Source organism: Balaenoptera physalus, assembly GCF_965194825.1.
Source record: "Balaenoptera physalus genome assembly, chromosome: 21".
In the NCBI taxonomy this organism is placed as follows: Eukaryota; Metazoa; Chordata; class Mammalia; order Artiodactyla; family Balaenopteridae; genus Balaenoptera; species Balaenoptera physalus.
Genome location: NC_138902.1, coordinates 11,354,520 through 11,369,085, shown reverse-complemented (window position 1 = coordinate 11,369,085; position 14,566 = coordinate 11,354,520). Strand labels below are relative to the sequence as shown.

The window sequence follows — 14,566 nt, the reverse complement described above, 5'->3', positions numbered from 1 at the left end:
TTTATACTGTTCATGATCACACTTTACTAAGGGTCAGTGGAGAGGATTAAGAGATGAGATGATAACAAATCTTAAATGGGAATTTTTGTTTCCTCATTTTCTGCCCTTATGCTATAAACCACATTACCTCATTACCTTTCCTCCTATTTACTGATTGTAAATTAGTCAGTTAGGCAAGACTTTGGAAGAGGGTTCAATCTTTTTTAGAGACTTTTTTCTTTGCTTGGCCCATATGCGATTTTGTAACATATACTTATAACCTAATTCCAAGAACAGGTGTGTGGTTTATCTCTTAAATGAAATCTGTAGCAGTTGATTATAATCCATCAGAAAGAGCTTTCCTAATTAAAACCACTTTTAATATGTACCCATATGTATAAAATATGGTCTCTTAAACTTCGAGCAAAGATTTTACTTTTTTTGCCCTAGTTTTCCTCCAATGTAACTTTTAAGTTCAGATGGTCAAAATGTATAAGTAAAAGCACTCCTTGAAAGCCCTATCTTTGAAATATAGAAATTATGTAAATACAAAATATAGGAAGTTCTCAAATGGTAAGTAAAGCTATTGAAAACAAAATAATGTAAAAATGCTTTGTAACTTGCAGTGGGCTATACAAACATAAGATACTACCTTTTGAATCTTACTTCTTTATTAACCAAGTTATTTTGTAGCAAAACGGTATTTTCCTTCCAAGAAATAAATGATTATAAACGATGGGGGTTTTCAGAAAAAATAAAGCATTTGCTGTGATAATTTTCCCTGCTAACTACTGTCAGGTACCATAACTTCACCAGAAATTACGTAAAGATTTATTTGAACTAACTGAATCACTAGATCAGTTAAATTTGTTATAGAATCACATCACTTTTCTGCAGAAATAGACAACAAGCCCAAACTAGTTTCCATTCATCACAAGGCAGCTTCTCCAGCTCAGTCTATTTCACTTACTACAAGATTTGATTTTAAGAGTTATTTGTATGGGAAGATTTTTAAGTTCTTGTCTGAGACTTCTGCTGGAAGACGTGCAGCCGTTTAGATTTTCTGGCACACTCTTAACCGTGAGTGTTGTTGATTTCCAGTCGCCTGACTTCGACATGATAGTCCAGGACCACAGTCACAGCTCTGGAAGATTTCTGGAGCTTGCGCGGTATCTTTGTGTCCTCTCCTAGAGCAGACCTGTCCCTCCAATGGGACCGGTTTACAAATTTTAGTCCAAAAATGACGAGCACAGCAAAGTCCAGGTCCACAGTCGAAAGTTCTAAGACAGCTTTCTCCCTCTTGTCCTGTAACAAGATTGATACGCGCTTTAGTAATAAGCAGGGGGAATGGTGGCTTGTGAGGGCGCGACTGGGTTAGGGCGTGGGGTGTAGGATAAGGTCGCAAAGTAAAGATAGAACAGCATGCCTGGCTCCTGGGCTGAGAGCAACAATGGCGTGGACATCTCAGTCTTCCCGAACAGAATTTACTGCTTTATAAAGTCAAAACACTTATTAAAGAAAGATGGGATTTCCAGTCTTGAGACGTGAAATAAGTATCATTCATCAGTGTTTGATTAAATGGGATTTGTACTGACCCAAAGAGAGACCACTACTTACACAGGGGGCAGTTAGCCGTCTTCAACAAACAAGAATGGCCAATTCACCACCTTCAAAATTCTAGCTGCTTTATGTCAAAGATTGGAATTTGAGACTACAATTTTGTAAAAAGCATCTTAGTGAAGTTTGTATTTTGTCTGAGAATGAAAAGTTATTGCATCTATGTTCATCTCTCTTTTATTTTGTATGCTGAGGATCTAGAAAGGGAAATTTCTATTTGTTAAATTATAGGCTGTAAAAAGATGTGCATATAAAATTTAAACAATTAAAGGCTTTCTTGCTAATCAGCCCGTTATTATAGCTATTCCCCGTCCTCTTGGCCTGCCAGCTACCTTGTGCTCTTCCCCCCATGATCTCCACAGCTGTTTACGGAGATTAGAAATAGGACATGCTCCCTAGGTGTTTTCTGGGGTGGAGAGGCACAAGTCAGTTTCAGCCTATCCTTAAGAGCCTAGGAGGAGAAAATGTTTTCCTTAAAAAAAAAAAAATATATATATATATATATATATATATATATATATATATATATATATATATATATGCTTAGAATGCTGCTCTCACCCTTACTGCCTTGTGATTTTTTAATATTTGGCTTCCTCTTGGGTTTGTTTTCCTGAATTGGGTGCTCAGTTGTTCCTTGTGTATCTGTGTCGTCTTGGTCATCGATCTGCCTCTCCAGTACTGGGGTTGCATCTTCCATCGCAGTGCAAACATCTGAGAGACAAGCAGGTGGAGTTAGAGGATGAGAACCACGGACAGGCTCATTATCAGACTGTCACAGGGTTTGGCAGTACTTCCGCCTTCAGTTTCTGTATAACTTTCTAGATTTCCGGGACACAGGCACTAAATATTTACATCTCACATACGGCAAAGCAGGTGCTTAAGTAATTAATGGAATCTAAGTGAAAACAGAAGAACTTGAAAGATTCCAACTTGAACCCTTGCTTTAAAATCATCTCCAAGTTGCTGGCAAGAGTTGCTGCCGGGAAAGAAACTATTTTGCTGCATCGGGAAGAGGCAGCTGCGGAGAACCACTCTGGAGCCTGTAGAGAGTGCCTGTCGTGGAATGCCCTAGTCTAAGAGACCCGGGTGCTGTGTCTGCTGTTTGGGAGCGCTGCAGCCCTTCAAGTCTCCGTGCTGACTCGCCATTCACGCAGAGCGTCCCCGGGCAGCACACGGCAGCCCGCTGGCACCACCTCCGTAATCCACGACAGGTAGCGCAGGATGGCTTCTCATCCTGGGGTTTGAGGCAGAATTTTCTAGTGTTGCAGTCCTTGTCAGACACGCACTGTGAACCCTGTAAAGAAAAGCTGTTGTCACAGGGCTAGGGAATCCAGCGAGATGTGAAGAGTTTTTATTCCAGGCAGGAGATGGAGAAAGCCAAAAAGAGAGGCACTTTAAACGCTGAGGCAAACCTCAAGCAGCATCTTGACTTTTCACTAGAATTGGTTTTCTTTCACAAAGGGGAGAGCAAATCACCAACGAAGAGACCTATGTGCTGCAAAGGTTATTTGTGTCTGAAAAATTGTCCTACTTTTAAACATAGAATTTCATCTTTTATGCTCTCTGTGAAAATGGAAGAAAATGTTTTCCCACGTGTGTCTTAGAGACAGTTATGAGATTTTTGATATGTATCTAGAAGCCCTAGATGCTGTGCGATAGTTTAATGAAATGTTGGTGTTTGTGGCATCCCTATTTGACCTTTTACTCCAGTGAATCACATCAGTCACCATTTGCCAAGTAGACCCCTCAGTGGGCCCGCTCAACCATCCTTTGATTTCTAGTGATGCCTCATTTGCGGAGAAACAGATACCAAATACTGATTTTTCTCATCTACGGTTGATGCTTTTTCATATGTATATGAAACATTTCCTATAAAACAATTCTGTGAAGTGAGAGGGTTGGCACGCAGCATGTAACTTCTGACTCGCATATTCCCTGGCTGTGTGGCCTTGGTTAAATTCCTCAGCGTCTCTGAGCCCATTTCCGCCATCTGTCATTAGGAGATGTGATAGCTGTCTCAAGCTCTGAGGAAGAGGAAATGAGATACTATGTTTAAAAGGCCTGGCACGTGGTGTATAGCTTTCTAAATATGAGCTTACTCCCTGATTTATAGGTGAATTGATAGCTCAATGCCCTGAAAAGCCACTTGGCTCATCTGGTGAGTTAATGCTAAAGCAACTGGATTCTTCCAGGGTGCCTTCCACAGCCTCAATCCAGCCCGCCGTCTAGATGAGCTATGTCAGATGCTCATCTGCGTGATGGCTTCACTCGAGCCCAGCGCCCAGCCCTCCTCCTCCACTGAGCGTTACCTTCCGGGCCCCTTGCGCATCCGCAGAGCTCTTGATGTTGTTGACATCCAGAACCAGGGCTCCCAGGGGGGCACACAGCCAGCCGAGCCACAGCAGGACCACCACCACTATCTTGGACCTTCTCAGCTCTCCCTGCGTCCTCCTCGAAGCTGGGCTGCTCTGAACCCACGATGGAGCTTTTGCCAAAATGGGAACTCGGCAAGTCACCTGGAATTGCTTTTTCTGAAAGAGAAGCAAATCCTCATTGGAGGAAGGTGTGTGAAATCGGACGAGCGAGGTCTGACCGGCGGGTTCCCTCTGAAACTGTTTATAGACGTGCCCCCTCCTTTCTCTCCTCCTCCTTCTTCATTTCCTTCCTTCTTACCCCACACAGGCTTCAACAAATCCCCTCAAATCTGTTTGATCAATAGTTCAAAACAAGGACTCAGTAGAGGGGGAGCAGAGGCAGGGCTACAGCCGCTGCTTCTCCAGGGGTTGAATCCCTCTTAATTAGTGCATATCAAAGTCAGTTCAAAGGGCCAGCAGAAGAGCAGGATGTCTGCATCAGAAGCAGACTCTGATAATCACCTGCATTTCCTACCTTCAGTAATCCTGTGAGGGTGGAGGGAGTGTGCTCTAAGATCTGTTTTCACAGCTAGTTGTGATCCAAGAAAGAACGAATCCTGTTAGCCAGTACGCTCTGCGGGATGCCAAAAACTAATGAGTTACAAAAACTATACTGAGAAACTTTACACTGTGCTCGGATAGTGAAGACAGATAGAAAAGAGACAAAATGCCCCCTGAGTGTCTCTGGTATTCAGATGTAAAAATCCCAATAGCTTAAGAGCTGTGAGTGTAACAGCACCTGTCCTGACTAAATGTCAATTGGAAAATAATTCTTCTTAAAATGAAAATGGAACTGTTTGAAGTTAGGATTATTTAATGAGGAAGATAATGATTTATAAAAATTGCCTTTTTTTAATGATAGGGACAACCCCAGAAAGCCCATTTTATATACAGATTTATACAATTTAATAGGAAGTTTAGGTGTATTTTATGAGCAATGGATTTAATTTGTGTTGTATGATGTTGAAGTGACTTAAGCAGAACAGGCTCCAAGACTCTAGCTCATTTCAGATGGGATTTCATGCATTTTCAAGTTTCCTAATTTGAATTTTTAAAAAATGCTTCATCCCTTTTTCTCTGATTTTTTTTTTTTTTTTTTCCAGCCAGACTGTTAGCAAAGTCAAGTGATTTAGACATGCGCTTATCACTGTCTAAGTCCTTTAAGGGTAGATCTGGGTCCCAAAATCCCTTCATTGTTTGCTTTGTTCTCAGGGTAAATTCATCCCCGTACTTGGGGTGTAAGGCGCCGTTTAAAATCTACCAGTGCCCCTTATCTATGCCATCAATGGTGACCTTAGTGTTACTGGGTCTTCCTCCAGAAACACCTGACATCAGTCCATCAAGAGGTACCTGGACATTCTGTGCCAGGGGACCATTCCCAGCCTCGAGGGGCGCCTGGTGCCCAGTGGCTGGGGCAGGTGACCTGAGGCTCTGTTACCTGGCTCTCTTCCTGGGGTTGGATGCCTGTCCCCATCGTGTGGCACAATGGAGCTATTTCTTCTGCAAGTACTACTTGTTTTCATGTAAACTGACAACATCAAACAGCCTTTGATAGTAGGATACTCCTGGTGACTAGGTGTGTTAGAGAATTTATTTTGAAGTTGGACAATTATGGCCAAACATAAAGGAGAGAGCCCCAGGGTTCGCTCTTTGCTGGGTTTCCCTGCTTCCTGTTACCTAACAGAAGAGAGAATACCAGGGCACCAGAGGCCTCTGGCAAAACACACAGACAAAAAGGACTGGAACCAAACGTTCATTGAGTACTTTGTACTTAACAGAATCTATGTGTAGGTGTTGGGAATAAAAGATAAAACACAGTCCTTGCCCCTGAGGGGTTAGTGTCCAAGAAGATCTACATGTAGAGATGATTTTGATATATTATAACAAGCACTAAGATAAAGGTAGAAATGTGGGGCTGAAGGATCACAGAGGAGGGTGTGAGTAGACCTTCTGGAGGAATGAAGGAATGCCTCTACACAGGTGGGGTCATTTGAGCTGGGTTTTGTGGGATGAGTAGGAGTTTCCTAGGTTGAGAAGCAGGGGATGGTCTTACCCCAGGCTCAGAGGGTGAAGTGTGTGCAGGGGCAGGGAGGTGCATTTTGGTTCTAGAGAATCTGTGTGGCTGGGGCAGATGGTTGAGAGACAAGAGGAGGTTAGACTGTGAGGAACCTGATAACAGGCAAAGGACACCGGGTATTATTTCATATGCAGTAGAAAGTCATCGGGGGATATTTGAACTTGAAAATGGCAGGATCTAATTTGTTTTTTAGGAAAGCAGTGCTGGTGGCGGTGTGGCGCTAGGGTTGCAGTGGGTTGAAAGCGGATGCTGGGCCAATGAAGAGGAGGAGGAGGAGGAGGCAGAGGAGGGCCAGTGTAAGGCAGTGACACGGTGACAGTGAGAACCAGCCAAGGACGGGATTTTGCACTTGAGTCCCTATCATTTGATGTGAGGGGTGGGGAGTGAGTGAGACAGAGGAGCTGAGGTTACCCTGACGTTTCCAATTCCGCGCACAGGTGGATGGCTATGGCACTGAAGATGGAATTCAGGATGGAAAGCAGATTGGGGGGGAAGGGTGCCTGAGGCCAGGAGAAACGTGATCCAAACCATCAAGGCTTTGCTGGGTATCTTAACATGGAAGATGGAAGATTAACCCCCGTGTCTTCCAGGAGCGATGCTCCCACAGACCGAGAGGGGTGAGGATGCAAACACCCCAGACGCAGGAGGCTACAAACAGGGCAACAAAACCGAAAAGCGGGCTCCTCTCTGTCTCTGTCTCCACCTGACTTTCTCTCAGCCTTGTAAGAGTGCCGGCTTTGGAGTCAGACCGACCTGATCTGAGCACCAGTCTGGCCTGCCCTGTAGCCCCCGATGCCCCCACTGTCCCAGGCATCCAGCTGCCCGCCATGGTGTTTATAAAACTCTATTGTGATTGGGTACTTCTTTGTCCTACTTTGAGGTGATAAGCTCTGGGTGGGCAGGGCTGTAACTGTTCATCCTTGTATCCTCATGCTTTGAGGGCCTGGCATATGATAGAAGCTCCATAAGTTGTTTTATGTGATGGATGGCTGCAGAGATAAATGGATTTATAGTGACTTTGTGACCTTGAACAAGGTGCTTCACCTTTCTAGGCTGTATCTACACATCTGTAAAGCGGGCACGACCTCCCCATAATGACTATATTCTGAGGGTTTAATGTGTGAATACGTGTAGAGGGCCTGGTACCGTAACTGGTGCTCATAAAACTCTATAAACAAATGTCTCTCACTCATTTCCAAGCCTGGACTTTCCATCCTCACGTAAACTTCAGGACCTAGCATGACGCATGGCCCTCCCATGGAGGCTCTCAGTAGAAGTATGTGCAACCCAACGCACCGAAGAAAGATCTCCCCTAAATAGTCTATTACTTCTAGGTCTCCCAAAAGCCAGAGAAGTTTTGAGGAACTAAGTACAAGAAGTGTCCCTGGAAGATGACTTTCGGTGTATTTTCAGATCGGCCGAGGCTGCTTGCGCGCTAATGATCAGTGTTCCTCAGCCAGGATGCCCTGTGGCCACACTTAACCGCCCTAAGGCTGAGCTCAGTGACTGGGGATTGGAGATGATGGAACAGGGCTTTATTAGTGTTTCTGCTTAAAAGGCGTTTTTTTTCTGCTCTTAGGTCAGGGCCCGGAGTTCCCAGACGCAGACAGCAGAGCACGTGCAGAGCCATTCCCCCCACGGGGAGCCGTGGCCCGCCAGCCCCACAACGAAGGAAGCCCTCCCGTGCACTTCCAGCCAGGATGCTGCCACGGGGCGCCCCCTGGCAAGGACTGCGGGCCAACTGGCAACCCCGCGCCGGTCCTCCTCGTGCCTCCGGGGGCTTCTGGGCAGTACTGACTGAGCTCAGAGGAAATGAAAATTCTGGAGAAGAAATTCCCTGGGGCCCCTGGTTCAGCACGGCGTGGGATGCCAGCCCCCGGGTGACTCCTGGCCAGGGCGGAGGTGTGGCGTGGGCTGGTGTGTGAGTGTGACACCTGCATCCTCCGGGGACAGCTGCTGTAGCTCCCGGAGCTCACGGCAGAGGTGGCGCCGTGAGTTACGTTCACTCCGGAACGGAAAGTTTTATTTGTTACGTCTCCTGTGTCGGCACCAGTGTGATTTACATACACTTTGCTTTTCTTAAAAGCAAATCAAAGGAGCCGAAACAAGCGGGTCTTTGGCAGGCTCTCACGGGAAATGGTCAGTAAATGAAAGATGAGGGGGCGGGTTGATGAGGGCAGACAAAGATCGCAGGATCTGTATAATCACAGCGCTGGTGTAAGCGCTGCCCCTGAGGTACCTGAGGTCAGGAGGTATGTAGCTGTCGGCCCAGGAAGCGGGTTTATCAGATGTCTTGCCCCTCCGGGCGGGCCCGCTTCCAGAAACGGCGTGGGAGACTGGGTCCAGCCCATCACCGATTGTGTGGCCTTGGCTAGCTCACGTACCTCTCAGCCTGGGCTCCTCACGGCCTGCAGGGCTCCTCCAGACCAGTTTTCCGGGAACGTGTGATGCCGGGGGGGGGCGGGGGGAAGGGGAGGGGTTGGGGGGTCGGCCACCATGAGGCTCACCCCAGGGGCACCACGCAGACCGGTGTCTGTGTGAGCGGCCCCCTTTGGAGTTGGCCAGCCAACCACGTGGCGCTGGGACCTGCCTTTCCCGTAAGGCAGCCTCCGTTCTCCTGACCCCAACCTGGCGTCCAGCTGGAAACAGCACCAGGGGCCCCGAGCTTCCTTCGTCAAGGTTGTGCTCGGCCTTCTTTTTGCTTAAAAAAAATTAGATGATGTTGTGTGTGACTCGTCAATCCTAAATGCCTTGTCCACCCTACCCCATTCCTGGGCACTCTCCGTACCTCTCTGTAACAAAAATCCCGCGGACTAGGTGCTTCTATCCAAGCTGAAGTCTGAGGTCAGGGTGCCCGTGTGGTCACGTTTATGTCAGGCGAAGGCCTGCTTCCTGGCTCATAAACGGCCACCTTCTCGCTGTGTCCGCACGTGGAGGAGGGGGAGAGGGGGCTCTGCGGGGCCTCTTTCACAAGGGCACGAATCCCGTTCATGAGGGCTTCACCTCATGACCCAAGCACCTCCGGAGGCCCCCCTCCTAACACCATCACACTGGGGGTTAGGATTGCAACGCGTGAATCTGGGGACACGAGCGTTCAGGCCACAGCAGTGCTTTTCCTCCTCTGCGTCCTGCAGTCCCTGACACACTCGTGTTACACAAGACACAGAGGTGGGGGTAGTGACAGCAGATGCTGTGATGAAAAGGCAAGAAAAGGTTTGTAAAAAGCTGACCGTATCTCGATACACATTCGCTGGGAACAGCGTCTCTTGTCTTAGGTCACAGCAGGAGTCAGCCTGTTGGACCCCTGCGGCGGTCCGCACATCCCAGGACGCCTGTTTCAGGGAAAGAGCGTGCAAAGGGGAATCCTCCAGCCTGCAGACAAGATGGGTTCTGCTGTCTTTGGGTTTGGACCCTACCTGGGGTCTGATTCTTTTTCCTCAAAGGTAGGGGGTGAATCCCATAGCGTTAGGAGACCCCAGACCTGCCTGGAGTCCCAATTCTGAAGACGCAAATTTTTCTAAATGAATGGCTCTGGCAACTATAGTTAACAATTCTGTGCTGTGAACTTGAAAGTTCCTGTGAGAGCGGAGCTTTAATGTTCCCACCGTAATAAACAACAAAAAAATGGTAATTATATGAGGTAAAGGACACCGTTAACCAACCTTACTGTGGTAAATATATTTTGCAATATATATGTGTATCAAATCATCACACTGTACACCTGAAACTTACACTGTGGTTCATGTCAATCACATCTCCATAGAGGGGGTGAGGTGGGGTGGTGAATGTCTGCCCTGAGCTCTGCACACACGGGCTCCCGAGTCCCCACTGGAGGGGTGGGGCTACAGGCCTCGCCCCTCCCTGGGGTGTTCTCCAGGGGCCCCTAGCTGTAGACTCCCTCTCCGCAGCCCCTCCACACCCCTTCAGGGTGAGTCTGCGTCTGGCTCCTCCATCGCCCTAGGGCTTGTGGTGTGTGTGACTCACTGGTGTGATCTGGCTCCGGCCCAGGATGAACCCTGGTGTGTGGTCCAAGCCTCCTCAGAACTTTGGCCACAGAAAGCCATCTGGTGGAACCCCCTGGGTAGGCCCCATCTGGACGGCCGGTGTACTCCTGGGGACCTACATTTTAAAGATGAAGACACCAAGGCTCAGAGAGGTCAAGTAACTTGCCCAAGGTCACACAGCCAGTGAGTTGCAGACCTCGGATTTAACAGAAGTTTTCTGGTTCCAAAGTTGATTCTTTCCTCTACACCACACTATACAGCTCACTAACCTAAGGCCATTCCCCAAAACATCAAGTTGCCTGAAACACAGCTATATATTCACTAAGGGGACACTGCCTATTACTATTTTTAGGTTCCGTAGGAGTATGCCACCCTCTTTTTTCTTAATTTATGGTGCACGTGTAAGTGATCATAGTGCTTCACTAGCAAGTGATTAAGGTGAGCTAATTTGCAGGTTGTGTCAGCCAGGCTGTACCCTAATCCACATGTGGAACGTTGACAAAATTGGTTTCCTCATAAAAACAATTTGTAAATATTTGCTGCCATTTTGACACAACTTGGACTCTAACTTGGGTAGGAAAGCCCCCATAACTGTGTTCACGACCGTATGGAGAGCTTGGATGAGGCTCTGGGGGCAAGGGGAGGACAGGGGTCATCACCCTGACTCGAGTCCCAAGCCCCCTGCCCACCGGAAGGGTAGGCTATTCTTTACCTTGGCTCCTTGCGCCCCCTTGTGGCCAAGAGTGAAGGGCGCTCCCAGAAGGCCCAAAGTAAACTCCAGGGACTGATCCCAGAGGCATTTCCCAATTTTGGGTGGAAATTGCCCACGGAACAGCATGCCCTTCTCATGAACCTAGGTACTTCCCCACCTTATGAAAGTGAGTTTAACTTTTCTGATTATAACAGAAACACGTTTCCAAATTTTAGAAATTTTGGAAAATACAGAGAAGTGTGAAGAAAATAAAAATCACATATACTCTGACCCAGCAGAGATAGTCACTGTCAGATTTTGGAAACATTTTCCCGATTTTTTTTAATGTACGTACATATACACACACATATACAGCATCTGTTTATTTTATTTATATATATGTATATATATATATATATATATATATATATATATATATATAAAATATATGTATTATTAATCTATAACCAGTCCAGAATTAGCCATTACTAAAGCCCACATCTACCCATGTGGGCCTCCTCTACCCAGTCTCTCTGTCTGCCCTGCTTCTTCTTAAAGTAAAACTGTAACACACACGCACACACACACACACACACACACACACACACACACACACAAGCACGGAATTACACTGTACTTAAACTTTTGTTTCCTCCCCCCTTTTTTAACTGAGCCTTTCCCCCAGATCATCATATATTATCAGAACACACGGCTGTACCATATCCCAGAAGATGGGTGTATTATACTTTAATGAATCCTCTAAATGTTGGCCGTTAAGTTGTTTTTAATTTCTTACTACTGTAATTCATTCAAGCTATTCAAGATGAACCTTTGCACGAGTCTGACTGTTTCCTTGAGAAGAGTCCTCAGACATGGAATTTCAGGGTATGATATACACCCTGAATATACAATAACGCAGTCTTGGGTCTCTGTCCCGCTGCACTGCAAGCCATGCCCCTCTTGTCCACCTGGCCCATCCCTGGCACAGCGAGGCGCTCTCACCGCTGGGTCCCTGTGCTCTGCTGCCCCCTGGAGGAGGCCCAGGGATGGGGCTGGTCCCTCCTCTTCTTCAGAGATGCCAAGGGGATCCTCACCCTTCATCAGAATTCTGAAGTCCTTGAAAACAAACAAGTTTCTTTTTCTTTAAAGAAACAGGGAATTAAATAACACCGCTGGCTTCAGAATCTTAATTTTCCTTACACTTAGGGCAATTGAGCTACTAAATCTTCATAGTGGGGCTTCTGTTCTTAGGGTTGTTGTTTTTTTTTTTTTTCTCATTTTTGAGGGTAAAACTATACTAACCTTCTGAGATTTCCTCTCACAAAGGTAACGCAGGCAGACGATCAGGTTACCTTGACTACAGCAGGTGACCTGTTTTGGGAGTCTGCTCACCAGGGCCTCTGGACGCACACAACACGGATGTGTCTGGGCGTGTGCTCCTCCATCAGCTCCGAGCATGGCGTCCTGTACGCAGTAAGCACGTAGCAAACGTCTCACAAATGAAGCAGTCTAAAGCCCCTTCCCTGCTCTAAAATTCTGGTTCTAGACATTTTATAGGAGAAGAATGCCAGGTGATTAGAAGTTGGACTGAGAAAGTCCTTTCTACGCTTCCCTAGAGCTTAGAGCCCACTGTGGGTCGGGAGTGAGCAATGGCTGTAGTTTGGAGGCGGCAGAGGCCAGAGGCTTGATGTGGACGTTGAGGGTTAACGTGGATCCTGCTAAGGTGACGGGGCCAGAGAGATGGGAAGCAAAGGAATGGTTCCCTCTGCAGCTACCGTTTTCCTTAACAATTTCTTTTATCACCTTCCTGCATCAGGTGTTGGGAGAAAGAGGAGGTCTCTTGGTGCATGACCTGGGACTGGTGTTATCAGGTTCCTTCAGAAGAAAGGTCTCTGGATAAAGAAGCCCAAGGAAGGAATGTTGCCAAATTCCCATTCAAAGTGCTCTTTACAGCCTTCAATGGCCTGTTGTACCCGACAAAGGCCAGGTCTGTGCCAAAGTACAGGCTGAAGTTGTGGCTCTAATATGCATACGTATGTGAATATCGTAGTTTTGCCTGTACAGCTTTTAATCACTTATAGCATATTAATTTTCATCTGTGTTATTAACTAATGAACATTTTCCATATGCCAGGTAGATTGTTACATGCTCTGGATACATTATTTTCTTTACTATCCACTACAATCCTCTGAAGTAGACCTTATTTAGTTCTGTTTCACAGATGTAGAAACGGAGGCATAGAGAAGTTAAGTTGCTCGCCAAACACCACGGAGTTGGCAGATGCGAGATACAAACCCAGCCTCTTTTAACTCCAAAGCTCATTTTGTTTAGCCTACTAAGTTCTATTGCTTTGCTGATGACATTTATCATCTTCTGCCTCATTCGGCAGGTATTTGCCCAAGTCTTACATTATGAGTCCTTTGGGAACATTTATCTTATCTCTTATTAGCCTGAAATGCCTTACACACAGCAGGGAAATAATCTTTGCCTCTTGATTCAAGCAGCAACCTGGTACCAGGAACTGAATATCAAAGACTTTGTGGGGTTTTTTTCTTCCCAACTTTTTATTTTGAAAAATTTTAAACTTATCGGAAAGTTTCAAGAATAATGCAATGAACATCCATATATGCTCTACCTAGTTACATCAATTGTTAACATTTTGCACGTTTTTTCCCTTGACCATTTGAGAGTTAGTTGCAGACACATGCTATTTCACTCCTAAATACTTCAGCACGTGTCTCCTAAACACCAGGCCATTTCTGCATAATCAAGGTATAATCAACACTCAGAAAATTTTACATGTTACAATACTAATATAGTCGACATTCAAGTTTTCTCAGTTGACCCAAGAATGATCCTCAATAGATGCTTTTTGTTTTTTGATCCTGGGTGCAATTTAGGATCACATTGCCCTTGGAGTCATATCTTTGTCTCCTTTAATCTAGAACAGTTCACTAGCCTTTTTCTTAATATTTCATGAAATTTACATTCTCCAAGAGACCAGGTGGTTGTTTTGCAGAATGTCCCTCAATTTGGATTTGTCTGATTGTTTCCTTGTGAATAGAGAGAAGTCACTTTTTTGGCAAGAATGAGCATGTGATGTCAGTCTGTACCATCCTTGGTGATGTTAAGTTTGATCACTCGGTTGAGGGTGACTTCTTTGATGTGAAGGTACCCTTTTCTCTTCACTAAGTAACCTGTGGGATGACACTTTGGAACTGTATGAATATCCTCAACCGTCCAGCATCTATTGATGAATTTTTCTTGAATCAGTTATTGGTGGCTCCAAAGTGGTGATTTCCTATTTCTATAATTTCTTCTACACTTAATGAGCTGCAGTTCGTCTCCGAAGGAGAGCTTTCCCTCCTCCATCTCCTCTCTGCCTTTGAATTATCATTTACCCTGTGTCACCTTGAATAAGTCACGTCACTTACCCCCTCGGGACCTATTTTTCTCATCCTTAAGATGAGATGACCTAAGGGCCACATTCTTGAATTTTAGTCACCCTGAGACGAAATCCCCACACAGATCGGCCAGGCATCTGCCAGAGAAGGAGACGCCGGGGTCGGCTGTGCCAGCATCCACCGCGGAGTGGCTGGTACCGCCGCATCCACCGCCGCGGCCCCTCCCCTGGCAAAGGTAACTAGTAGCCTTCGCGCCTTCTCGCGAGAGCGGGTCCCTTGCGGACAAAGGTGCGGTCCGCCGGCCTGCGCGCCCCACGTCCACCTCCGCCCTTCCCTGCGCGCCGGACCCTGCCGCGCACGCGCGCACTCGGACGGTT

At 46.4% G+C, this 14,566-nt stretch overlaps 1 protein-coding gene across 2 annotated transcripts; it reads right to left on the bottom strand.

Moving 5' to 3' along the window:
- Positions 1-84: 84 nt before the first annotated feature.
- On the bottom strand, positions 85-14,396 carry DKK4 (dickkopf WNT signaling pathway inhibitor 4). 2 transcript variants are annotated; one of them, XM_082444373.1, is made up of 5 exons: positions 12,178-14,396; positions 3,909-4,130; positions 2,743-2,893; positions 2,158-2,310; positions 85-1,284 (listed from the first exon to the last, which is right to left on the bottom strand). In XM_082444373.1, the coding sequence occupies exons 1-5, from the start codon at positions 12,241-12,243 to the stop codon at positions 1,034-1,036; spliced, it is 843 nt and encodes a 280-aa protein (XP_082300499.1). In that variant the 5' UTR covers positions 12,244-14,396; the 3' UTR covers positions 85-1,033. The 2 variants fall into 2 exon arrangements, with proteins under 2 accessions (XP_082300499.1, XP_082300498.1); XM_082444372.1 differs by lacking the exon at positions 2,743-2,893.
- Positions 14,397-14,566: the final 170 nt, after the last annotated feature.

Bases quoted from the DNA above. Each gene is read 5' to 3' on its own strand.
- DKK4 (XM_082444373.1), bottom strand. From the start codon at position 12,243: ATGCTCGGAGCTGATGGAGGAGCACACGCCCAGACACATCCGTGTTGT. The intron at 2,311-2,742 runs GCGAGTCAGCAC...CTTGTCTCTCAG, and splicing joins GGGGACGCTCTGCGTGAATG to ATGTTTGCACTGCGATGGAA. The intron at 1,285-2,157 runs GTGAGAGCAGCA...ATCTTGTTACAG, and splicing joins AAAATCACAAGGCAGTAAGG to GACAAGAGGGAGAAAGCTGT.